Source organism: Cherax quadricarinatus, chromosome 76 (assembly GCF_038502225.1).
Source record: "Cherax quadricarinatus isolate ZL_2023a chromosome 76, ASM3850222v1, whole genome shotgun sequence".
NCBI classification, from domain to species: domain Eukaryota; kingdom Metazoa; phylum Arthropoda; class Malacostraca; order Decapoda; family Parastacidae; genus Cherax; species Cherax quadricarinatus.
The window spans coordinates 4,034,184-4,059,397 of NC_091367.1; the positions used below are offsets into that span (position 1 = coordinate 4,034,184).

Sequence of the window (25,214 nt, forward strand, 5' to 3'; positions counted from 1 at the left end):
TACAAGACATTTCTCTGTGTTTTTCAGCACCATACGAGGGTGGCGTTTGGAAAGTTCGTGTTCATCTCCCAGAGCATTATCCTTTTAAATCTCCGAGCATTGGTTTCATGAACAAAGTTTATCATCCTAACATTGATGAGGTGTCAGGCACTGTGTGCCTGGATGTAATAAACCAAGCTTGGACAGCTTTGTATGGTGAGCCAATCAATTACTGTCTGCTTACTATAGAATTTAACTTGTACTATAATTTAAAATTGTACTTACTACCAATACACTTTTATTTCTTAGAATACAGTACCATTTTATGACATAGTAAGAACAAGAAGTGATCTATGAGCAGATTTCTGCAATTCTTCAAAATACTGTACCTGTGAGCCACCTAGATGTGACATTGACTGCTTGACCACTATAGGTCAACACAACCTGGCACAAGTGAGTGAAACAGCAAGTCAAAAGACTTGTTTAAATTGTCAGGATCTAAAAAAAATGCCTAAATTTCCTCTAATGTCAGAAGTCAAGAGAACTCAAATATCCAGGAACAGTTCCTATTCCAAGCCTAGTGAGGCTGTAATATCAAGCTACTTACTGCCCTTAGTATTAATAGTGCTTGTTTCCATGCAAAAACCTGCCCCATCAGTGCATGATCGGAAAAGCAAACCTCTGAAATTGTAATTAGAGTGGATTCTCGGTTTTCATAGGATTCGGTTTTTGACAACTTTTTTCATCTAAATTTCATCCGCTCGGGTTTCGTAGAGTTGACAATGGTCCGTACCAAATGTGTCCACCTGCCTGTGCCCACACACAGCAGCCCATGCATTCTGACTCAGTCTGGCATTGTTTCTCGTTGAATGAACATTACCTAGCATGTTTGGATAACATTTCGTAATAATCCATTGTTTTTTGTGTTTGTTTATTGAGTGCGACTGCTAAATAAGCCACCATAGGGCCAAAGAAAGCTCCGAGTGCCAGTCCTTTGATAGAGAGGGTGAAGTCTACATCAGCGATCAGTTCCATCCTGGCAAAAAAAAAAAATTAAGGAAGCTGATGTTGCGAAAGGGGTAAATGTGCTAATGAAACAGAGATCACAAACAATCAGAGATGTTGAGAAGTTGTTGTTGGTGTGGATCAACAAAAAACAGTTAGCGGGAGATAGTGTTTTGGTGGAAGAGTTGGTGGACGACCACAGGGAAGAGCTAACCACTGAAGAGCTGCAAGACTTTCAACTGGAACAGCAGCAGACTGCAGCTAAGGAAATTGCTTCAGGAAGGAGGAAGAGAGAGGGAAGAATATGCCTTCTTCAGTGATTAAGGACATGTGTGCAAAGTGGAATGAGTTGCAGAGAGTTGTGGAGAAGTATCACCCTAACAAAGCCATTGCAAGCTGTGTCTGCAACATGTTCATTGACAATGCCTTGTCCCATTTTAGGCAAATCTTAAAGAGATGCCAGAAATAGACCTCTCTGGACAGATTTTTTGTGCTACAGGGGTACAGTGACCTTCAAGTTGGTCCTAGTACCAGTAAAAGACAAAGAAGGGAAGTAACCCCAGATAGGGCCTTAATGCCTGAAGTCCTTATTGAGGGGGATTTCCCTTCCAAACAATAACCTCTCCTCCTCCCTCTCCCCTCCTTGCCATCTTCCATATGCCAACAAGAGTCTTCAATAAAGGTAAAAGTGATGTTAAATGTTCATTTGTCTGTTTCATTAGTCATTTATATTTACAGTATTTCTCATTGTTTTCTGTATGTAAATCTATAGTTATTCTCTATAGAATGTATTTTTTGTTAATCTTTTTGGGTGTCTGGAACAGATTAACTGGATTTACATTATTTCTCATGGGAAATATTGCTTCAGCTTTCGTGCAGTTCAGTTTTTGTCAGACTTTCTGGAACGAATTAATCACGAAAACCAAGGCTCCACTGTATCTTAAAATAACTAGTTGAGGTGTTTTCTAGGATGGTTTTTATGGTTTTATTAGCTATTTCTTGGTATCAATTGATAGGATGCAAGATATTACTGAAGTAGAGATGATTTTGATTGGTTTCAGATAGGAAATAGCTTGAAATAGGTCTCAAAGTGGCAAAAATATTTTATTTTTGACAATTTTCTTGAGGAAGGATAGGGCTACCCTCTCCTAGGTCTGTCTTCAGGGTTTTTACTAGGTCTGTTTCAATTATTGGGATGTCCAAAACCATGACCAATAATTTTTTTATAGTATTTTATTGCAGGAGAAAAAGAGTAAATCCAATTTTTTGTGTGACTAGTTCAAAATGGAGGGCAAGTGTGATATAGGAGAGGCCTGGAGATGTGATTTTAACACACAGACGGAAGGTTGCTGTAGTGCCTGGAATGTCTACACTATTTATTTTGGACTCTGTTTTTAAACTGGAATTTTTTCAATTGTGTGTAATATTGGCCAACTTCTGTACACATTATAAAGTAGTTCTGATGGTTTAAAGGGTGGATTCTTGTGCTTGATCTTGTGTTTAATCATACTAGCAAAATAGCTAGAAATTGGGTCAGATTGATTACTAGAATTAGCTTAAAATACGACTTGAAGTTGGTAAAATTGCCAGTGCATAAATTGCTCCCAGACAGCTTTGCTCTTGTGTAATTCCATAAGGTTTCCATTAAATATTGATTGCTGTTAAATCATGACACTGTCAGCCATTTTAATTTTGGGGGTCATGACAGTGGAAAGGTTATGGTAGGCAACAAAGATAGATCATGATTCACACCTTCAAAATTCTGGAAGGAATAGTCCAAAATCTGCACATCGAAATCCTCCCTATGAAAGCAAGAGGTTTGCCCTATGGTGCAAAACAACCCCAGTGAAAAGCAGGGGTGCAATGAATACATTAAAGGGATAACTCAGTACATATGTGCAAAGGATCTGAGATCTTTCAGTATCCATTGTACTTGGAAAGGGAACTGAATGAGTTCAAATAAATTTTATATCACCTGGACTGTGGTGCTTGCATTAAATTGTTTGCCACTAGGACCAACAACCTGAGTGATCAGGTCATCAACCAGGATTCCTGGTCTGGGGCTGGGCTGTGGGGGGGAATGACCCCCCAGAATTGTCTACAGGTAATAAGGTGGTGAGCAAGACCCTATTTCCTTTTACAAAGCATTTTCCTATTTAATTCATCCTCGGTTTCATTTAGATAAGATACATCACCGAGATTACAAATGGTACAAGGCATTGGAGGATTTTACATTAGTAAATGGTATAGCTTAAACTAGCAAGTGAACCATTGTTTCAAAGCAGGATTTGATGATCTAACTGGTAGGTTATGACAGGCAGTTTTATCCTGTTAGTCATTATTTTATATCCATACAAATGAATATTCATTTTAGTTTTTCATATACAAAACTATTCAGCATGAGGGACTATGTCAAATGCTCTATAATAAGAGGTTATGCTTTACTGCTTATGGAAATAATGATACTGGCATTTTAGCCAGCAACCTAATCATGAACAGCACCCACAGATATGAATAAACTGAATTCTTCTAGCCAATTGAAAGTTTGTGCCACAAAATACAGAGAACACAGCATTCTTTTCTTGAGTTAACAACAGTATTCCAACATCAGTGAGAAGAGACTTGAGAGTATTATAAATCAGTATAGGAAGGGAGAGTATAAGATTCTGGGGATTTATCAGTCCAGAGATGAAGCCCCTAGAGGGCAAAATGGCTCCTAATAAATGCCATAAGTATTGCATGTGTCCTTATTGCACAGTTCTCAAGTTCTTGAGAGTAGAGCCATGGAAGTTGCAGTAGGAGAGAGGCATGCAACTTTGTGCTGGGAGGCTCACAATTAGGGATTAAATGAGAGGTCAGATGCACTGGTACGATAAATTATGTTATTCTGAATTGCATCAAGAATCCAAGTAGCTGCGGATTCTCAAAGTTATGAGAGAGAGGTGCTCTTTACAGGGATGAATGAGACTTGTAGAACTGAATCAAATGAGAAGTAAATAACTTCTAAACTTAAGGAGAATTCCCGATTTCAAGGAATTTTTGGCAGTTGCAGAAATATGAATTTTCTTTGCAAATCAGATGTGATTAAACCATGGAATGGGCAGGGATTGAACTCATGACAAGCAAGTCCTAAAACTCCATGCCAGTGCGTAAGCCACTTGGCCAGCTGGCCGAATCAGAAGCGAGTGTAACACTTAAGTTATTGATAGAAGATTAAGTTTCATAGTAATTTTTTAAGCCTGTAATTCGCAGGCATTTGCTTTTGAGTGTTAGTACAATTTAATTAGACTATGTACCAGTAAATTACAGGTGCTGCACAGTGATGAATTGTGATGAAAGAAATGAGGTCTGGACCACAGTTTATGATTCAGTGAATGCTGCAGATATACCATGACTTGAAATATAAATACATATGAGTTGACAGCATAAAATTAATGTACAGCCTCTCTTCACTTAACGACAGAATTCTGTTTCTAAGACCTTGTTGGTAAATGAATTCGTCGGTAAGTGAGGAGCATACTATAATGGTAGCGGGTTTGTCAACCATATTTGACATTGTTATAATGTCACCTTTGCACCATTTATAGCATTTCTGGTATATTTTTAAATGTCTGTACAGTAGTGTACTGTATATTGTAATAAACAGAATAGAGGAACTCAGCTCTAACATACATTATTTAGATATGAATACTGGCCAGAGAGCCCGTCGTAAGTCCGAGTTGTCGGTAAACGAGTATGTCGCTAAGTGAGGAGAGGCTGTAATGTGATGTCAGCACATAATAAAGTATTGGGTCTTTGGTTTTGTAGGTTTTACTTATTTTTCTGTGGAGAACAAATAATGTCCCACATTATTTCTCAACTTTTTAACAGCTGTTGAACTGTTAATTCACTCTGGTAAAGTGATTCAAGATCAGTTACTTGCTGAAATTCTCATATGCAATACAGCTGTATCTCTCCGAGCTGCAGAAGTTTGTTCATGCGTCACACTGCAGGATGGATTTCAAGAATGTTACTGGTGAACTGTCAGTAAATTATTATTCCTTATTTATGTAAATATTCTCAGATAATATAAGTAAAAAGATAGCAGGTAGGTTCTAGGCTACTCCTTTAACCCTTTGAGGGTCGACAGGCCCTCTCTGAAACTCGTTCTCAGGGTCGGCCAAATTTAAAAAAAAAATAATTTTCTCTTATGAAAAGATAGAGAATCTTTTCCCGATCCTAAGGACACCAAAAGTTTGAAATTTAATGGAAAACTTACGGAATTATGCTCTCGCGAAGTTAGCGGTCTCGGGGATGTTTACGCATCGGCGATTTTGCCCACTTTGAGCCCCATTTTCGGCCAATTCCACTGTACTAGTCGACAAAAAACATGAATATTTCGCTAGAACTCCATTTTTTCTATCGAATGGGTGCAAGAAACCATCCATTTATGAAATTCAACTATCCAGTACAGTGGTCAGAATTTAGCAATTTTGCCAATTTCATACAAATTTCAAAAGATGCCAATTTCCGAATAGGGTCCAGAATAAACAAGAAAGACATTCCTGGCACTAAAATGACATTTCCTCTGGTCATTAGTCACGTCTCAAGGCCCCTCTTATATTCTTTTGCTTTCCACTTTGAATTTTTATTCTCACAAAAAATATAAGATTTACTGTTATGCAGACTACTGCATTAGTGTAAAAAATGGTATAAATATTATTGGCGCACTTGTGAAAGAATATTAGACTCACCAGTTGACGTGTATTGGACCATTGGCACGATTTGTTTACTTTTGAAATTTGGTAAAAATCGAACATTTCTGCTACTTTGAGCTCAGTTTCAAGGTATCTTTCATTGTAAAACCAGTCAAAATCATCTCAATTTCTGTAATATGTCTTCCATTCTATAAAATGAGACCAAGAAAACTAGAATACAACAATAAATACTATACGAAAATACAGTGCAAAGTCGCTGTTTTATTCCAAAAAAACGGTCAAAGTTTTTTTTTTTCTCATTATGCACTGTGTGCTGCAGGATTTTTTTTAGACTGTGCACACTGACCACATAGACCCATTCTTTCATATGAAGGCCTACCAGCTTTCTCCCACTAGATTTGAGGGCGCTAGAATTTAGGCGTACTAGTACGTCAAAAACCCTGGGTCGTAAGCCGTACTAGTACGTCCGAAACCCTCAAAGGGTTAAAGTGAAAATTGCTGAAAATTTTAACAGCCCTTTTTCACTTTTTTAATACATAGTGTTCACACTATCATATGTTAAATGAGCAATAGACCTAAATCTAAAAAATGCATATACAGTACACACATTACTCTAAAATATTTTCATTCTGAGTTTGTAGTAAGTGGTGAATATATTTACTGTAGGAAGTCTGAATAAATGAAGAATGGGTATAATTGAAAAGTACTGCATTTGTGAAACGTCATAGAGCAAAGCGATGTGAGCTGGGCCCTCCTTTATAAACAAGTTGAGAAGCTTACGACGACGTTTCGGTCCGACTTGGACCATTGACAAAGTCACACTAACAGAGGTGGAGCAGGACGGCTATATATAGGCAGGAAGAGGTGGTAGTAGTAGTAGTAGTAGTACAAGAATTGTATATAATACCGACAGGATGAAATTAAGACACATGCACAACACCCGGGCATCCCCATTGTAGACGTTTCGCCATCCAGCCAGCCACTGGATGGCAAAACGTCCACAACAAAGACAGCCAGACGCCGCACATGTGTCTTAATTTCAACAGTAGTTGTAGTAGAAGAAGAAGAGGTAGTAGTAGTAGTGGTAGCGGAAGAAGTGGGAAATAAGGAAGACGAGCCAGTCAAATACAAAGGAAGGGGAGCACTGCAAGAGAGCTAGATACCCACAGAGGGAGAGCAAGCGCACAGAGGTGCGTGAAAGGGGAAGTGGTGAAATAAAATAAATGAAGAAGGAACAGAAACATGAGACAGGAGAGAGAAAGACAACCCAGAGGAGAAAAGGAGAGAGGAAAGGGGAAGAGGAAGAAGAAAAAGACAAAGAAAAAGTGAGGATTCAGGTTAAGTCACGGGTGTTCTGAAGTTTGGAGCATTTTACAATGTAGTGGGAGAGGAATGCATCTACAGGGACGAAGCCAGGGCTAAGGTTCATACAAGGAAAGTTGTGTATTAGAGAGGATTCAACTAGACGGCGACTGTTCGAGTTGGAAGTAGGGAAGACAGTTTTAGCAGAAGACCAGTCAATAGGATGGCTATGATCTCTGACGTGACAGAAAAGAGCATTGTTAGTGTCGGCAAGCCTAACACTATTTTTGTGCTCCCTAAGTCTGTCAGAAAGAGATCGACCAGTTTCTCCGAAATATTGAAGAGGACAGGAGGAGCAAGAAATAGAGTAGACACCAGGAACATCTGTAGAGGGAGGAGAGGTATGAACGAGATTAGTGCGAAGAGTGTTAGTCTGGCGGAAGGTAAGCTTAATGTCTAAGGGATGGAGAGAATTGTTGAGATTAGAAAGACCGGAAATGTAGGGAAGGCAGAGGATAGAAGAGTTCCCATGAGTAGAGAGTTTGGGAGAGAAGAAATTGCGTTTAGCACGTGAGCGGGCAGAGTCTATGAAATGGGAAGGGTAGCCAAGACGGGAGAACGAATTATGAAGAGTGGAAATTTCTGCTGGAAGGAACTGAGGATCACAGATGCGGAGGGCACGGAGAAAGAGGGAGATAAGAACACTTTTCTTGACAGGGGAAGCATGATAGGAAAAGTAGTGAATGTACATGCCACTGTACATAGGTTTACGGTAAAGGGAAAAGGAAAAACCTGTATCTGAGCGGTGGACATGGACATCAAGGAAAGGAAGTAAGGAATTAGATTCCCATTCAGCTTTAAACTTAATGGAAGGGGCAAGATTATTAAGAGCTTCAAGAAAAGGTTGGAAGAGACTGGAGTCATGAGACCACAGAGCAAAGATATCATCCACATAGCGGAGCCAGAGTGAAGGTTGCACATCGAGGGTAGGAAGAAGAACAGTCTCGAAGTATTCCATGTAAAGATTAGCAAGGACAGGAGAGAGAGGAGAGCCCATAGCGACACCGAAGGTTTGAGAATAATATTTCCCTTGGAAGGAAAAGGAGTTAGAGTCCACACAGAGGCGGATCAGATCAAGAAAGACATCAGTGGGGATAGGGAGATGAAGAAACCCTTCATGGGCCTTCTCTCTAGGGAAATCAAGGACATCATCAAGAGGGACATTGGTGAAGAGGGACTCAACGTCAAGACTAAGCATCTTACAGGTTGGGAGAGAGCGAACCCATTCAATGAAGTCTTGAGAGTGATGGAGGTGGGCAGGAGAAAAAGTACCAAGAAAGGGAGTGAGGGTTTTGGCCAGCCAAGAAGCAAGAGAATAAGAGACAGAACCTCTAGAGGATATGATAGGACGAAGAGGAATATCAGGTTTATGAGTTTTGGGAAGGCCATAGAAATAGGGAAGAGAGGGACAGATGACACGAAACCGTTGAACAAGGTCAAAGTCAGGAGGACAGAGGTCGGAGAGAGTCCTTAGTTTTTTGTTGAAAGTTCTCTTGATGTGATCAAGAGGGTTGGAAACGAGAGGAGTGTAGGTGCGCGAGTCAGAGAGCAAGACATCAGCTTTACGGAGGTAATCCTCGCGATCAAGGATAACTACCGAATTACCTTTGTCAGAAGATAGTATGACAATGTTAGTGTTGGATTTAAGAGAAGAAAGGGCAAGTTGGTAACGGCGTGGAAGGTGGTGATTCTTGGAAAACAGACTAACAAGAGCGGGAAGGAGAGCACCACGAAAAGTGGACAAGTCAGGAAGATTATGGAAGCGAGATTGACGAAAGGAATCAAAAGAGCTAATCAGGGAAATACCAGTGCGAGGAGTAGGCGAAGTGGCAAAGGAAAGACCAAAACCAAGAAGTTCAAGCTCATATTGAGAGAGTGAGACAGAAGACAGATTAGTAACACAGTCAGTGAGGGAGAATTTAGACCAAGGGCTAGCTGGTATTTCCCTGATTAGCTCTTTTGATTCCTTTCGTCAATCTCGCTTCCGTAATCTTCCTGACTTGTCCACTTTTCGTAGTGCTCTCCTTCCCGCTCTTGTTAGTCTGTTTTCCAAGAATCACCACCTTCCACGCCGTTACCAACTTGCCCTTTCTTCTCTTAAATCCAACACTAACATTGTCATACTATCTTCTGACAAAGGTAATTCGGTAGTTGTCCTTGATCGCGAGGATTACCTCCGTAAAGCTGATGTCTTGCTCTCTGACTCATGCACCTACACTCCTCTCGTTTCCTACCCTCTTGATCGCATCAAGAGAACTTTCAACAAAAAACTAAGGACTCTCTCCGACCTCTGTCCTCCTGACTTTGACCTTGTTCAACGGTTTCGTGTCATCTGTCCCTCTCTTCCCTATTTCTATGGCCTTCCCAAAACTCATAAACCTGATATTCCTCTTCGTCCTATCATATCCTCTAGAGGTTCTGTCTCTTATTCTCTTGCTTCTTGGCTGGCCAAAACCCTCACTCCCTTTCTTGGTACTTTTTCTCCTGCCCACCTCCGTCACTCTCAAGACTTCATTGAACGGGTTTGCTCTCTCCCAACCTGTAAGATGCTTAGTCTTGACGTTGAGTCCCTCTTCACCATTGTCCCTCTTGATGATGTCCTTGATTTCCTTAAAGAGAAGGCCCATGAAGGGTTTCTTCATCTCCCTATCCCTACTGATGTCTTTCTTGATCTGATCCGCCTCTGTGTGGACTCTAACTCCTTTTCCTTCCAAGGGAAATATTATTCTCAAACCTTCGGTGTCGCTATGGGCTCTCCTCTCTCTCCTGTCCTTGCTAATCTTTACATGGAATACTTCGAGACTGTTCTTCTTCCTACCCTCGATGTGCAACCTTCACTCTGGCTCCGCTATGTGGATGATATCTTTGCTCTGTGGCCTCATGACTCCAGTCTCTTCCAACCTTTTCTTGAAGCTCTTAATAATCTTGCCCCTTCCATTAAGTTTAAAGCTGAATGGGAATCTAATTCCTTACTTCCTTTCCTTGATGTCCATGTCCACCGCTCAGATACAGGTTTTTCCTTTTCCGTTTACCGTAAACCTATGCACAGTGGCATGTACATTCACTACTTTTCCTATCATGCTTCCCCTGTCAAGAAAAGTGTTCTTATCTCCCTCTTTCTCCATGCCCTCCGCATCTGTGATCCTCAGTTCCTTCCAGCAGAAATTTCCACTCTTCATAATTCGTTCTCCCGTCTTGGCTACCCTTCCCATTTCATAGACTCTGCCCTCTCACGTGCTAAACGCAATTTCTTCTCTCCCAAACTCTCTACTCATGGGAACTCTTCTATCCTCTGCCTTCCCTACATTTCCGGTCTTTCTAATCTCAACAATTCTCTCCGTCCCTTAGACATTAAGCTTACCTTCCGCCAGACTAACACTCTTCGCACTAATCTCGTTCATACCTCTCCTCCCTCTACAGATGTTCCTGGTGTCTACTCTATTTCTTGCTCCTCCTGTCCTCTTCAATACTTTGGAGAAACTGGTCGATCTCTTTCTGACAGACTTAGGGAGCACAAAAATAGTGTTAGGCTTGCCGACACTAACAATGCTCTTTTCTGTCACGTCAGAGATCATAGCCATCCTATTGACTGGTCTTCTGCTAAAACTGTCTTCCCTACTTCCAACTCGAACAGTCGCCGTCTAGTTGAATCCTCTCTAATACACAAAACTCCTTGTATGAACCTTAGCCCTGGCTTCGTCTCTGTAGATGCCTTCCTCTCCCACTACATTGTAAAATGCTCCAAACTTCAGAACACCCGTGACTTAACCTGAATCCTCACTTTTTCTTTTTCTTTTTCTTCTTCCTCTTCCCCTTTCCTCTCTCCTTTTCTCCTCTGGGTTGTCTTTCTCTCTCCTGTCTCGTGTTTCTGTTCCTTCTTCATTTATTTTATTTCACCACTTCCCCTTTCACGCACCTCTGTGCGCTTGCTCTCCCTCTGTGGGTATCTAGCTCTCTTGCAGTGCTCCCCTTCCTTTGTATTTGACTGGCTCGTCTTCCTTATTTCCCACTTCTTCCGCTACCACTACTACTACCTCTTCTTCTTCTACTACAACTACTGTTGTTGTGGACGTTTCGCCATCCAGTGGCTGTCTGGATGGCGAAACGTCTACGATGGGGATGCCCGGGTGTTGTGCATGTGTCTTAATTTCATCCTGTCGGTATTATATACAATTCTTGTACTACTACTACTACTACTACTACTACTACTACTACCACCTCTTCCTGCCTATATATAGCCGTCCTGCTCCACCTCTGTTAGTGTGACTTTGTCAATGGTCCAAGTCGGACCGAAACGTCGTCGTAAGCTTCTCTCTTTTATGTGCGGGTTATTTGTGTATTGTTCCAGTCACGGTATTGTGCCTTTTTGTTATTTATTTAAACAAGTTGAGCTTTGTGTCATTCTGTCATTGCAGATAGTTCTGAGTGTAATAAATTATTATTGTTGACTGTTCATTGCTCTTACTTTCAGATCTATCAAATATTTTTGAAAGCTTTCTTCCACAACTTTTAACATATCCAAATCCAATTGATCCCTTAAATGGGGATGCAGCCGCAATGTACCTCCACAAGCCTGAAGAGTACAAGAAGAAAGTCTCAGGTAAGTTTCATCGTTGTAGTTGGAGCTATTGTAAAAATAATTATATTTACAGTATGTACAGTATTTATTACTTATATGATACAGTTCCATTGAATGACTACCCTCACTTTTAGGACTACCCTACAATAATAATTTACTGTTTAGTTACCCCTTCCTCTTTTATAAATTTTTGCAGCTTCTACTCTTCTATGATTTGCCCTTTTTTTTCAGAAACCTATTTGCCAACACATTCAGTCTGAGATATCTTAATGCATTCAGGTCTTCCATATTCTCTCCTTTCAGTCCAGTGTTCATTGCTTCACTGACCCCATCCCCCCAAAAAAGGGAAATATTCATAATTATTCCTTCAATTGCTGTCTTACCAGAAATGTGTTGACATCACACTTCATATGACCCTCCAAACTGCAACATTCTTACCCCTTTTATAGAGTGTAGGCACTGTACTTCCCACCTCCAGGACTCGAATCTAGCTATCTGATTTCCCTGAATCCCTTCATAAATGTAACCTTTATTACACTCACAGTAGGTCAAACTCCAAAAACCACTTGTCTCCACTCCATCCAATCTAATGCTCTCACACAAGCCTATTGGATGTTCAAGCCCCAACCATTTAGAACCTCCTTTACCCCCTCCCTCCGATCCATCCTGGGATGACCCCTACCCCTCCCTTCCACTCCAAATTTATGTACCCATTTAGTCATCCCATTCTGTTCCATCCTTCAAATGCCCAAATCGCCTCAACAGTTTCCCCTCAGCCCTTCGAATTATACTTTATGCAACACCACACCATCTTTCAGTCTTCTGTTTTATTGTTTCCAACTCTCCATGGGTTTTTGTTGGTGCCAATGGCTAATGTTTATTATCCTTTTGTGTTGAGTCATACATGGCATTATACAGTATGTTTACAATAAAATTCAAAATTGGGTGGACAATTCATTTAGGTTTAATTTTTTTTTAATTTGATATTCCAATATTTGCCTTTGTATATTTGTATGTAGTCTTTCTTCTTTCAACACACTGGCCGTATCCCACCAAGGCGGGGTGGCCCAAAAGGAGAAACAAAAGTTTCTCCTTGTACATTTAGTAATATATACAGAAGGGGTTACTAGCCCCTTGCTCCCGGCATTTTAGTCGCCTCTTACAACACGCATGGCTTACGGAGGAAGAATTCTGTTCCACTTCCCCATGGAGATAACAAGGACAAGAGCTAGAAAGAAAATAGCAGAAAACCCGGAGGGGTGTGTGTATATATATATGCTTGTACACGTATGTGTAGTGTGACCTAAGTGTAAGTAGAAGTATCAAGACGTACCTGTAATCTTGCATATTTATGAGACAGACAAAAGACGCCGGCAATCCTACCATCATGTAAAACAATTACAGGCTTTCGTTTTACACTCACTTGGCAGGACAGTAGTACCTCCCTGGGTGGTTGCTGTCTACCAGTTGCTGTCTGGCAGTTTGGAGGGATATGTTGTGTATCTTTATATGTGTATGCTTCTAAACTGTTGTATTCTGAGCACCTCTGCAAAAACAGTGATAATGTGCGAGTGTGGTGAAAGTGTTGAATGATGATGAAAGTATTTTCTTTTTGGGGATTTTCTTTCTTTTTTGGGTCACCCTGCCTCGGTGGGAGACGGCCGACTTGTTGAAAAAAAAAAATATATTTTATTTATCTCATTGCCCATCTGCTGTCAAGGCAGGGTGACCCAAAGAAGAAAGCACATTTACTATCACTCATTCAATCAACATCTTACCAGAAGTGTGCTGGCATCAAAGGCAGATCACCAGATTACCCTCTAACTTAAACATCTCCACCCCTCCTTCAGAGTCAAGGCACTCCCCTTCCTGCAATATATACCTTATAGTATAATGACATTATGCCAACATATAGTAGTAGAAAGACACTTATGGCATGGAATCCTTTATATTTGCCTTTCACCCACTGGGGACTTAAGTCATCCTGGTGGGTGAAACACACAAATAAAAAGTTCTGTGCTATAAGTGTCTTTCTTCTACCAGTATATAACTTGTTACTTCACTGGCATACAGTATCATTACTCAACTTGTAGCTATTGAACTGCATTTTAGACAGGCAGAGATGAAAGAGGGCCAAGGTTTTTTTTTTTTTTTTTTTTTTTTTTTATGATGGATATCTATTAAGACTAGGTGAAAGGAAGAATTTTTTTTTTGTGATAATTGCATTCAATTTCAAAGCTCCAATTTTGTATTGATTTGAATTTGTGAAATACTGTACTCACTACTTGTCACATTGATTCATTTATCAAAATTCTTTAAACTATTGATTGTGATTATTGGGTTGTAGTACCATGTGCATGTTAATGACTGGATTGAAGTCAAATCATATTGCTTCTTCGAATACAGTGTATGTGTTTCTTTTTACAATTCACTAGTGGGTAACAGCAGCAACAGAAAGTTTGCATACTTATATCCAGCTTTTTCTTGCACAGTACCTCTCTCACTTGGTCCAGTTTTTAAAACTACCAAAATATTTTTTCAGACTATGTTAAGCGATATGCAACAGAAGAGGCTTTGAAGGAACAAGAAGCTGCTCAAGCAGACTCCTCAGATTCTGAATCCTCCATGTCTGACTTTTCTGAAGATGAAGCACAAGACATGGAACTCTAACCATCCCAGCTGACCCCTGTATCATCGCAGTCTCCTTCATCCTCCCCTCCCCATCACCTCATGCTCCAGACTCCCAGCCAGCTGTTTATCTGCCATAGCATAATTTTTTCATGGTACATTTAAGATAATGTACAACCATTCATAAAAGTGTTAAGGTACAATTTCAAGATATATTTATGCTGCTTTTGCAAAAAAATGACTTGTATAATGACAAATGGTTATTGAGACCTTGCAGCTTTATTTCAATTACTTTTGTACATAGTAACATCTCTTCAGACATCAACAATAACCGCATGTCGTTAATGGTATTTAGTCTAGTTAGACAGTGTGATGAAAATGGGAATGTTGTGGGGTAATCTTTTTATTTTAATGTATAATATTTAATAAAGCGAGTTTATTTTATTGTGTTTATCTGTAGCAAGTATTTACAAGACCACGTAGAGTGGATTACATAAGTATGCATTACAGATTCATTTTAGATAAAAGCTTCAGTTCAAATAGTCTTATTATCATTCATAAAGTAATTATTTGTTCAGCTTTTGGAATTTTGCCACATATCCTCAGATGTCCTTTGTTTTGTTTTGTTTTACCTTCAAGTGGCATAATTTCCTTTGAAATTCACTGAAATGTATATTACAAACAAATTACCAAAAGCAAAATGATGCACGTAGTCTTATCATAAGCCATTTTAATCTTTCATTAGTATAGAAAAGATATTGAAAGTCTAACTTATTTTGGAAATGTTTAAACAGCAGCTAAGTTATTTGGTATTTTCATTTTGCACTAAATTTGGGAAAAAAGTTTTATGTATGAAGTTCAAATTAATCAGGTGATATAGTTTCCCCACTGATAACCAAGGTATTTTGTGATTAAACACAAGTCTACAAAAGAGTTGTTGCCTTCAGACAAGTGGCTGGCATCATTGTGAGTTATGGAGCTTCACAATCGTTCATAGAGATTATATTAGTGTAAACAGTGACTCCTTCACAGACAAATGAGAGAATAGTTTTTATACAGGAGACTTTTTTTTTTCTTAGTGCCACTTACTTGTTCCCCCCATTGTGTATGCTTGACTCAGCTCCCTTGTGCTTCCCTGTTTGCCATTTCTCTTTTAAGATGTACATTCATGGTAAAAGTAACTCAGCAAGTTGGTTTCTGATTTTTACCAACAACCCATGGTAATTATTATCCACTATACCTCATATATTATATTAGTGTAAGAAATATTCTGTGTATTTTGAAACTGCATACAGTATAGATAAAGATACATACAGTAGTACTATTAAGTTCTTCACTTAGTACAGTAGTTTAGTCCATCAATATTGTACTGCATGAGGTTTTTTTTAAATGCATTTTAGATGCTCTGGTTAATGCGTTTGGATTTTATCGCACATTAAAATATTCTACACTAACATCCAAGGCCAAAGTGAATTATTTTTTATGTACAAAACTTGCCATTAATAAATTTAACCTGTCACTTAAACCCTTTTATAAGACTAACTTATAAATATCTATATTTCAACTTTAAGTAAGAAATCCTCTATTTAGGATGCAAAGGAGCTGACTTGAAATGCACATGCTGTTATCAGGTGGAGGGACAATAGTGGCCAAGTTATGTGCTCCCAGAAGCCACAAAGTTTGGTCTCTCTTGAAAGTTTTCATCATTAAAGACCTCAGCAGTTATGAAGTTTTCGTGCTATATTTCTGCAAACGTTTTAAAGTAATTTTGGTAGGAATAGTTAAGAAGTTAAAAAATTTGTCACACTGTAGATTTTATTATAACTTGAACTTTTGATGGAGTTTGAGCTTGGGTGTATGGGAGTACAATGTTATACATAATGTTGAGTGTGACTGACTTTGTTTTATCTTATGTGATGACAGATAGTTTGTGTCTGTATTTTGTTTTAGTGCTAAGATGTTTGAACTCGAGGACTCAGTATGCACTTCATTCATTACACTGCATTTGTCATTTAATTTTGAAGGAGTATGGATGTAATGGCTGCGAGCCAGAAACCCCGCATTGGTTGGTTAGATTAACTTGTTGCCTGGAGAGACTAGCCTGTAATCAATGATGGGAAGATTTATGTTAATGAGCCATGGAATCATTGATCCTTATGGACCTTTGGGACCATCATTGGCTGAACATAATTTGAAAAAGACAGAAGTAGGCTTTGGGATTAGGCCACATAAATTGTGGGATTGGTTGATAAAATAAGCTATGAAAGGTTGAAGTGACCCACGATTGGCATACCAAATTTTTGCTTGAGTAAAAGTATGTGATTTATTGAATGTGGATAAATTGATACTGCAGTACATGCATATATGCCACTTCTAGTCACTAATCATTGTGCCACATTGAACAGGAAAGATGATACAGTAGTAACAAGTCTTGCTCTGTATTACTGTATGGTAGTTACATTTTGGTTTAGCTAAATTAGGATGAGTGGATTCAATGGAAACTAATATGTTGGGTAATCAAAAAAATATTTTAAGCTGTAAGACAATGATTTCAAGGAAGTACTTCTTTGCTTGACAGTCCTGTGCCTCAGTACTTGGTAGCTCAGAATTTAGTTATAAGAGTTGTCTGCTGAGACATACATACATATACATGTACACACATATGTTCATACATACATTCACACACAGCTCCTGTATCCTGGTGCAAATGTATGTGCTTGTGCACATACATTAACACCATAAGACAGGAGCTGAGATTTTACCCCTGCAGCCATATATAGGTGAGTGCACAAGTATGCACATTCATACACACATCCTTACAGTATCAGGTTAACCCCATAGTTTAAAAGTGGTCTTGAGTTTGTCATATTTTGGTGTTGATTATACAGGCTGTACTAAGTAAATATAATACTGATGCAAATGTTGATTAAAATTGCTTGCTTATTGGTAACCAAGAAAAATTCAGGGTAATAATATTTTAACTTATTTAAGAAATATGTTGACCAGTGACATGGCCAGTGTCATAAGTGATTTGCTCTGATTGTGTGAGTAGTAGCACTTGATTCGCTCTGCCGAATGAATCACGCACTTACAAAATACTGCTTTCAGAAAGGCAAAATAAGAGGAGAAAATTTATAAATTACATAGCTAGTATTGGATTTAGTTAAATAGGGGAAAGTAAGATGAAAAATGTGCAATAAAACCAAAAATTACAAGTGTAAATAGCATAACATTGAGGATAGTTTTCCTGTTCTGAAGACAAGCATATAACTACTTCTGTTAGTAATTACTCTTGGTATTAATGTAACTTATTCATGTTACTTGTGTCACTCTGTCTTACATTGTGTCTTTTCTTCTGAGTTTCCACTTATGTATGCTAACAGAGGCAGTCTTCATTCAACATATTCTTGTTTCTCAGTGCAAGAAAATGGCAATTGATTCACTTATATTATTATAGCCAAATTAGCCAAGTGAAAATACTTTAACAAACATTTGTGATACATTCCTGAGATGTTGAAATGCTTGGAGAAGATTCTTTCATTTGGTTACTCCATTGAGGACAAAAAAAAAAAAAAAAAGGAGCTCTCAAAGGGAACTAGGCATTAATGATATAGATCAGAATAACTTTTGATTACAATTTTAGCTAATCTGTGATCTGTTATAAGTGAAATAGTGTTTATAAAATCTGAAGTATGCAAGCAGTAATTAATATGAGCTGGGGCATTTCAGCTGATGATTAATTTAGAATTGTACTCATTGTAACAGTGTTTATTCTACAATGTGTAATTTGCCTTTGAAAATCTTGTGCAAAATTCTACAAATTATCTCTCCAAAAAAGTTTGGCACTCCAAGTATAAATGGACCAATGTGGGTGTTAGTGAGAAGTGGAGTTCATGTAGACAATTCCAGGTGCAACCAAGAAACTGAGTCCTCAGGACAAATAAGGTAAGAATTGAGGCTAATGTTGGACTTGAGCTGCTCCACCCACCATGTATGGTTCTTCTTGGTTGCCACAGCTGTGTCAAATTGACCAGAGCACTGTAGAGAGAGTTGTAAGCGTCCTGCTATGTTGCCTTGTTTTATTTTTTATTGTACTGGAATAAGCTTACTTGAAAATGTTTCTAGATGTGTAGACGGTATATTCCTGTTAAATTGGTAAATATTTAATGACTTCTTATTAAAGATATATTCAAGTGGCATAAAAATTTATTTAAGAGTTATAGAACTTGCTTACATGTTACTATGGGTTAAGAAGTGTTTGGCCTAGATAGAGAAAAAAATCACCTGTATTGAAATTTAGTATAGTGCTCCCTAATAGTGTGTCACTTAAGGTATGAGCAACTCTTCAAAAATGATTTAACATAGAGAGTAAGTGAGCAGTTTGTCACACTAACAATGTTATATTTTAATGGTTATTAACATTAATGTCAATAAATATGTTCCTGGACTTCTAAACCTTGAGCATGTATATATCTGTATTTGGCTTCAGAGTGAAATAAATTTTAAAATTATTATATTTGAGCTAGACACGGTAGATATTATCCAAATTGGTTTCTGAAACCATATATTTGTACTGTATTTCAAAAATTGACATTGTGATACAATGTTCAGTCAGATATAATAGTTATTGCATCTTCATATTTTGTATCCTAAACAAAATTGTGTGGTGCTCGTAGTGTCAATAACAGTGTGCAGGTTTTGTTCAGGAATGCATTTTGTCTAAACTTTTTCAATACATAACGGTGTTTAAAGCTGCTTGTTCTATATATTGTGATTATAGTTAAAAACAGTTATTGGAGTAAGTACCATTAAATCCGTTATATTCTCATTTTTACCCACCACTGCTTAGTTATTTTTTATTACAGGAGTTGCATGGTATATCTGTAAAGACTTAATTTAGTAGTATTACAGTGTGGTTTGCCTCGGCATAAGGAGCGGAGCTGTGCTGTTGCTGTGTGTAGAGTTTTAACAATAGGGTCATCCAAGCATTGGTCTTCATGGTCATTATTCTCAAGATACCATATTTGTAAAATTTTGAAATTGCCTATTTCTAAGAGCATGCCATAGAATTTTTATATTTCCTTTGTATGCATCATTTGTAATTGAATAAGGGTCACTAGTATGAAAAAGTAAATTAAGCCCCTTTTTTTTTTCACAAATTAAGGATTTCAAGATAGGTGCAAGTGGTACCATTTGAGGGTGATGGTCTTCAGACTTTGTGGTGGTGTGACCATTAGCATTAAGGACCATTATTGCTTGCCAGCTCCCCAAAGCTTTAAGGGCAAGTGCTCAGGAGGAGATGGTTAATGTGAGCGCTATGAAAAAGAGGGTTTATAGTATTTGCTGGGCAGCATTGAGTATGGACTGCATAACAAAATATCCTAGGCAAATGATGAGGCTGGCAGTATAGCAGCCATTTACTTATGGCATGTAGTTGACAGTTTGCTGCTTGAATTTTTTTTTAAATAATATGTATTGTAGAAACCAGAAAAATCTTTATGAAACAGAACATGAAATGTTTGTATTCTTTCAATAAATTAATATATGATCTTCACTGTTTAGTAAAGATGAATTCATAATGGTCTGAATATTTAATAATCTTCAGTCTTCATAATTGTGTTTAGATTAAAAATTATAGGATGATACAGATTAACATTGTATATTTCCCTCTAGTTACCACATTTTGTGAGCAGCCATGTTTCAGCCTCAGTTTTACATAAATATTTAATAAATTTTTTTTTTAGTAAAACTGAAATACTTTTATATACATAATGTTGGTCACATTGCAAAATCCTGGTAGTTGTTTTGCAGTGTTACATAACCATATTATTATTGAATCAGTATTCACTAATAATAGTGCAGATTGAAAGGTGTAATGATATTATTTTCTTAAAATGTGTCATAACATTAACCTAAAAATAATGCAATTGAGCTTTACGCCAATTTTTTTTATTAAAGTTTAGTGTGCTTAAACATTTTAATCAGTTCATATACTGCCAATCTTGCAAGTCATAAAATAATAAGTAATGCCATTGATAAGTATCAGCTCAAATAATGTGGATTTAGAGGAGGAATAATTATGTTGCTGTTAAAGTGTGTCATTGAATGCTGTGTATCAACAATATGTAATCCATTCTAAAAATAACTACTGGTACTGTATAATGCCAAATTTAAATTTACATATATTTATATTTGAAAATACATATGAATGAATGATCAGCACAAAATGTCTATGCATGTAATTATAAAACTTTAAAGGACACGCAGGCCATAGTGAGCTTTGCTGTTTGTTACATGGTGCGCTAAACCAGGAAGATCTCATGAGCCAAAGGTGTCTAGTGCAATTTTTTTCTTTTTTTTTTTGCCTGGATGAGCGCAGAGAGCACTTGTCTTTCATAACCTCACTGTCTTTCATGGGGGGTTTGGCTGGCATATTAACACAAGCGACAGGAGCTTTATAAACACCAATTATGACAATGCTCACCCACAGTCTGGTTGATGTGTTGCAATTTTTATTAATAATAAAATAAGCCTATTTTCCAAAATATATTCTGGTTCTGTTTCATGTCTTCTTCAGACTTTCAAAACTGTTAATTGCAGATTGGGTCCTATATGAAAAGCAATAACATATTAGTGTTTATTTAGCTCCATCATTGCAACACAGTCCAGGATAATGTTCATAATGTCCTCTAAGTTGACCCACGTCAGCCGATGCCATAAGTGTTTCTTCAAGTTTACTGAGAATGGCAACCTTTCAACTCTGCTCATGTGATACCCGCAAGTATAATAACAAACTTGCCTGAAATTTTTAAAGTGATACAGGAATAACGTTGGCCATTATGCAGCTTGATCCTTCTATGGCTTCCTTGAGTCGTCAGAATGGTAGTGTTATGCAAGTAACTAATGGTCTGCTATCTTTTGTATAGCATTCTATATGGAGTAGATATATGTTGTCATATGAACTTTGACCTGTAATGTTGATTTATAATCAAATCAGTATATGCATTATATGATTGGCATAAATATCTTGTCATTGCTCTTAGCACCACCGTGAGACAACTTCTTCAACACCTCATACATTGTGCAAATGCGGGATATCATAACTTTGTATATTCTTAACTAAGCTAAATAAATGCCTCTGTGTTATTTGTAAGTGGCGTTTATGTATCCAAAGCATTCCATAGGGTTATTTAAATGTGATTATGAGATAAAGATTTTTTAATTACTTGAGGACTTTTTCACTCCTTGAAGTTAATCTGAGGAAAGTTAACAAAGCTAATGTAGAATATATTTTGCACAGTAATTAAATTGCATACATTTTAATAAATATCTTCTAAATATTTTCCTCTGACCATTCTTTTTGATTATAATAATAATCTTCTGTCCTCTTCAAGGGGGGCTCCTTGGCGTGGTGAAGAGGCTCTTGGTCTGAGGAATTAGACCTGTCGGTCTACTTCCTCAGACCGAACCTAATTACCCCCCAATCCCCCGTTCCCTATCCCATCCTCCCCTTTTTCCTTTCCTCCTCCTCCTCCCCACCCCTCCCTTTTGCCCTTCCCGTTTGGGCTTCCGTTTTTTTTTTTTTTTTTTTTTTTTTTTTTTTTTTTTTTTTTTTTTTTTTTTTTTTTTGTTTTTTTTTTTTTTTTTTTTTTTTTTCCCACAGGCACGCTAGTTCCTAGGTAGGGGAAAGGGTACCGGGGTCCATCCCATTCCGTTGAGGTTCTTGGCGGTGGCGTAGTTTGCCGTGGAATCTGGATTGCCTGGGGATGTCCTGATCCCTCTCCGGTATCCCGGAGGGTGGCTTTGGGTGTCTCTCGGGCGACGGGTGTATCTCTGGAAGCCACCTTTCAGATTCCGGGGGTGGTGGCTGAAGGAGGTATGCTTTGTGGCGGATTTCCGGCCGCCCTCTCTTTTGTCCACCGAGGTAGCTCGGCAGATGTGAGGTTGCTATCCCGGATTGCCGGTTTACTGGCATGATGGGTAGGGTATGGCACGGGTTCCATGCTGCATCTGCGCTACTTGTGGTGCTGAGGTCCTCTTGGGCACGGAGGGAGATTTCTGGCCCTTTCATTCCTCCTAGGAACTATCCCTCCCCAGTCCCCCCTTTTTTTTATTCTTTTTTTTTATTTTTATTTTCTATTCTTTCTTTTTTTTTCTTAAAAACAAAAAGAAAGAAGTAACCTAACCATGGCAGCCCTAGTCCATGAACCTGCTACCCCCGGGCCCCTTCTTGATACCGCACCCTGTTCTGACCCCGCCCCGTCTTTGGACCACTCTTCGGACACTCCTCATGCCTCTGTACCTCTTGCCGGTGCTGTTTCCTCACCCGCTTCAAGTACTGAGGCCTCGACTGACTCCTTCGATTTATCTGACCTTCGCTCTCCTCTGACTATGCTTCCGGCCTCTCCCTCTACGGTGCGGCAATTTTCGAATCGCCGGCCCGTTCCACGTCGGACCAACTCTGGTCCCACGCCTAAACGACAACGACAATTACCTGCTGATGATACTTCTCCACCTCGTTCTTCTCAGAAAAGATCGACACGTCCTTCACTACCTTTCCACGCTCAGTTTCAGACTGCACAATGGACTAAATTCTTCACTTTACGACCGACTTCCTCTACTGCCTATCTTTCTGACCACAGTATTGGTAAGGCACTCCTACGCCATGTTGGTAAAGATATTTCTTTTCATGCTCTTAAGAGTGGTACGCGCATCGTCACCGTACAGAATGCTACCCAGGCTCATGAGCTTTCTCGTCTTTCCCATATCAATACTGTTCCTGTAACTATTGAAAAGCATCATTCCCTCAATTCTTGTAGTGGTACCATCATTCTGCCCCATACCATAGTTCAACAAAATTTCCAGACATGTGGCACTGACATTCTTGAACAACTGGAACTCCAAGATCTCCCAATCCTCAAGGTAGACACTTACATTCTTCCTGCCCGCGGGCGGAGACGATACCCTAGCAATGTGGCTCATTTAACTTTTGACAGCCGTGAACTCCCATCCTCAGTTTATGTAGCAGGACATCGGTTACAAGTTCGAAAGATGATCCCTACACCGCAACAGTGTAGAAATTGCTGGCGATTTGGCCATCCAGCGAAATATTGCAGATCTATCGCCGAATGCCCAGTCTGTGGTGCCGATGACCATTCTAATACGTCTTGCAATCGACCTCCCTCTTGCCTTAATTGTCATGAGGCTCACCCTTCGTACTCTCGCCGTTGTCAAGTCTACTTAAACGAGCGGGAAATCCGTTACGTCAAAGAGGCAGAAGGTCTCCCTTATGTCATGGCAGTTTCTCATCTCCGCCTCCAAGGGAGACTACCTCGTGTTTCTTATTCCCGTGTTTCAAAACGTCCCCCCACTTCTGGTATCCCATCTTCTGCACCCACCTCTGTGGTTACCTCTCCCATAGTCACTCCTGTAGCTAATTCTTTTGCTGTCCTCGGCTCAGACGTCCCTACTTCAACGTCTCGGTCTGATATTGCTTCTTCGTGTTCTCTCTCACAAGCCTCAGTAGCGATGAGATCTCGTATGACACCTCCTCCCAATCGTCCCTCTACTTCTCAAAAGTCAAAAAAAGGTCCATTAACACCTCCTACCCATCTTCCACCTCCTCATTTTCCCTTCCCTGTCTCTGTACCTGGTTCTCCCCCTCTCACTGGCTCTGTTACAAGTGTAGAGGTTCACCCTCCTCCTCGTACTATACCTTCCTCCCCTGTTCCCTCCCAAGTTTCTTCCTCTTCGACCACCTCCCAGGTTTCTGCCTCTTCTGTCCCCTTCCACGCTTCTCCAGTTCCCTCCACCCTTCCGTCCCCCTCTACCTTGGTACAGTCCATTACAGTTCCAATCTTTACTCATCCTCCCCCTACCATTTCCAATATTGTCTCCCATATGACATCTCTGAATTCTGAAACACTTGAAGCAATCTCTTGAATATATTGCAGAGACCAAACCATCAATGGACACTGATCCACCCTCCGCTCCTTCTCTCTCCTCTACTCCATCTGCGCAACTCCTTTCTTCACAGCGCACCATTCCTTCGCTGCTTGAACGTTTTCCACTGCCTACGCATGTGGACTTTTCTAACCCCTCTAGTCCGTAGGAACCCTTGCCTGCGGATTTCAGGTATCTTTATCATTGCCAATCATGGCCTATTTACAGTGGAATATACGCGGCCTCAGGGGTAATCGAGGTGAGCTTCAGATGTTACTCTCCCAGTTTTCCCCTGTTGGTGTTTGCTTACAGGAACCAAAATTACACTCTGCTGTTATCTCTCCCATCTCAGGCTATAATTTATTGTATTCTTCAGATCCTTTTCCTGATGGGACCTTTAATGAAAGTGCCCTTCTTCTACGCACTGATATTCCGTACCATCAGCTATTTGTTCGTACTTCGCTGCATTACACAGCAGCCCGTATCCACTTGCATAGGTGGTATACGCTCTGTTCTTTATATCTCTCTCCTTCTCGGGCATTATCTATTCCGGATATTGCCTTTCTTGTTTCGTCATTACCACCACCGATTCTGTTACTTGGTGATTTTAATGCCCACCATTTCCTCTGGGGGGGGGGTCTCACTGTGATTCCCGTGGCATTCAGTTAGAGGCTTTTCTTGCCACCCACCCCCTCCATGTTTTAAATACAGGTACTCGCACCCATTTTGATCCTCGGACTCACACTCTCTCTTGCATCGATCTCTCAGTCTGCTCTTCCTCCGCCGCATTAGACTTCACTTGGTCTGTTCTTCCGGACTTACATGACAGCGATCATTTCCCAATCATTCTTACTTCCCCTTCATATTCACCACCTCTTCGCATCCCACACTGGCAATTTGATCAGGCAAATTGGAACCTTTACTCACACCTAACTGTTTTTAGAGAGGTTCCTTCTTCGTCCTCCATCGATGAGCTTTTACACCTCTTCTCATCCTCCGTTTTAACCGCAGCTTCTCATTCT

The 25,214-nt window shown here is 39.4% G+C and overlaps 1 protein-coding gene across 1 annotated transcript in view; it reads left to right on the forward strand.

The window, feature by feature from the left end:
* UbcE2H (ubiquitin conjugating enzyme E2H) overlaps window positions 1-21,475 on the forward strand; it is a 53,764-nt gene extending 32,289 nt beyond the window's left edge. The window contains exons 3-5 of the mRNA XM_053798365.2: window positions 28-195; window positions 11,515-11,643; window positions 14,165-21,475. Of these exons, the coding sequence (XP_053654340.1) occupies window positions 28-195; window positions 11,515-11,643; window positions 14,165-14,292 (425 nt within the window). The 3' untranslated portion in view covers window positions 14,293-21,475. The remainder of the gene's footprint in view (window positions 1-27; window positions 196-11,514; window positions 11,644-14,164) is intronic.
* Window positions 21,476-25,214: the final 3,739 nt, after the last annotated feature.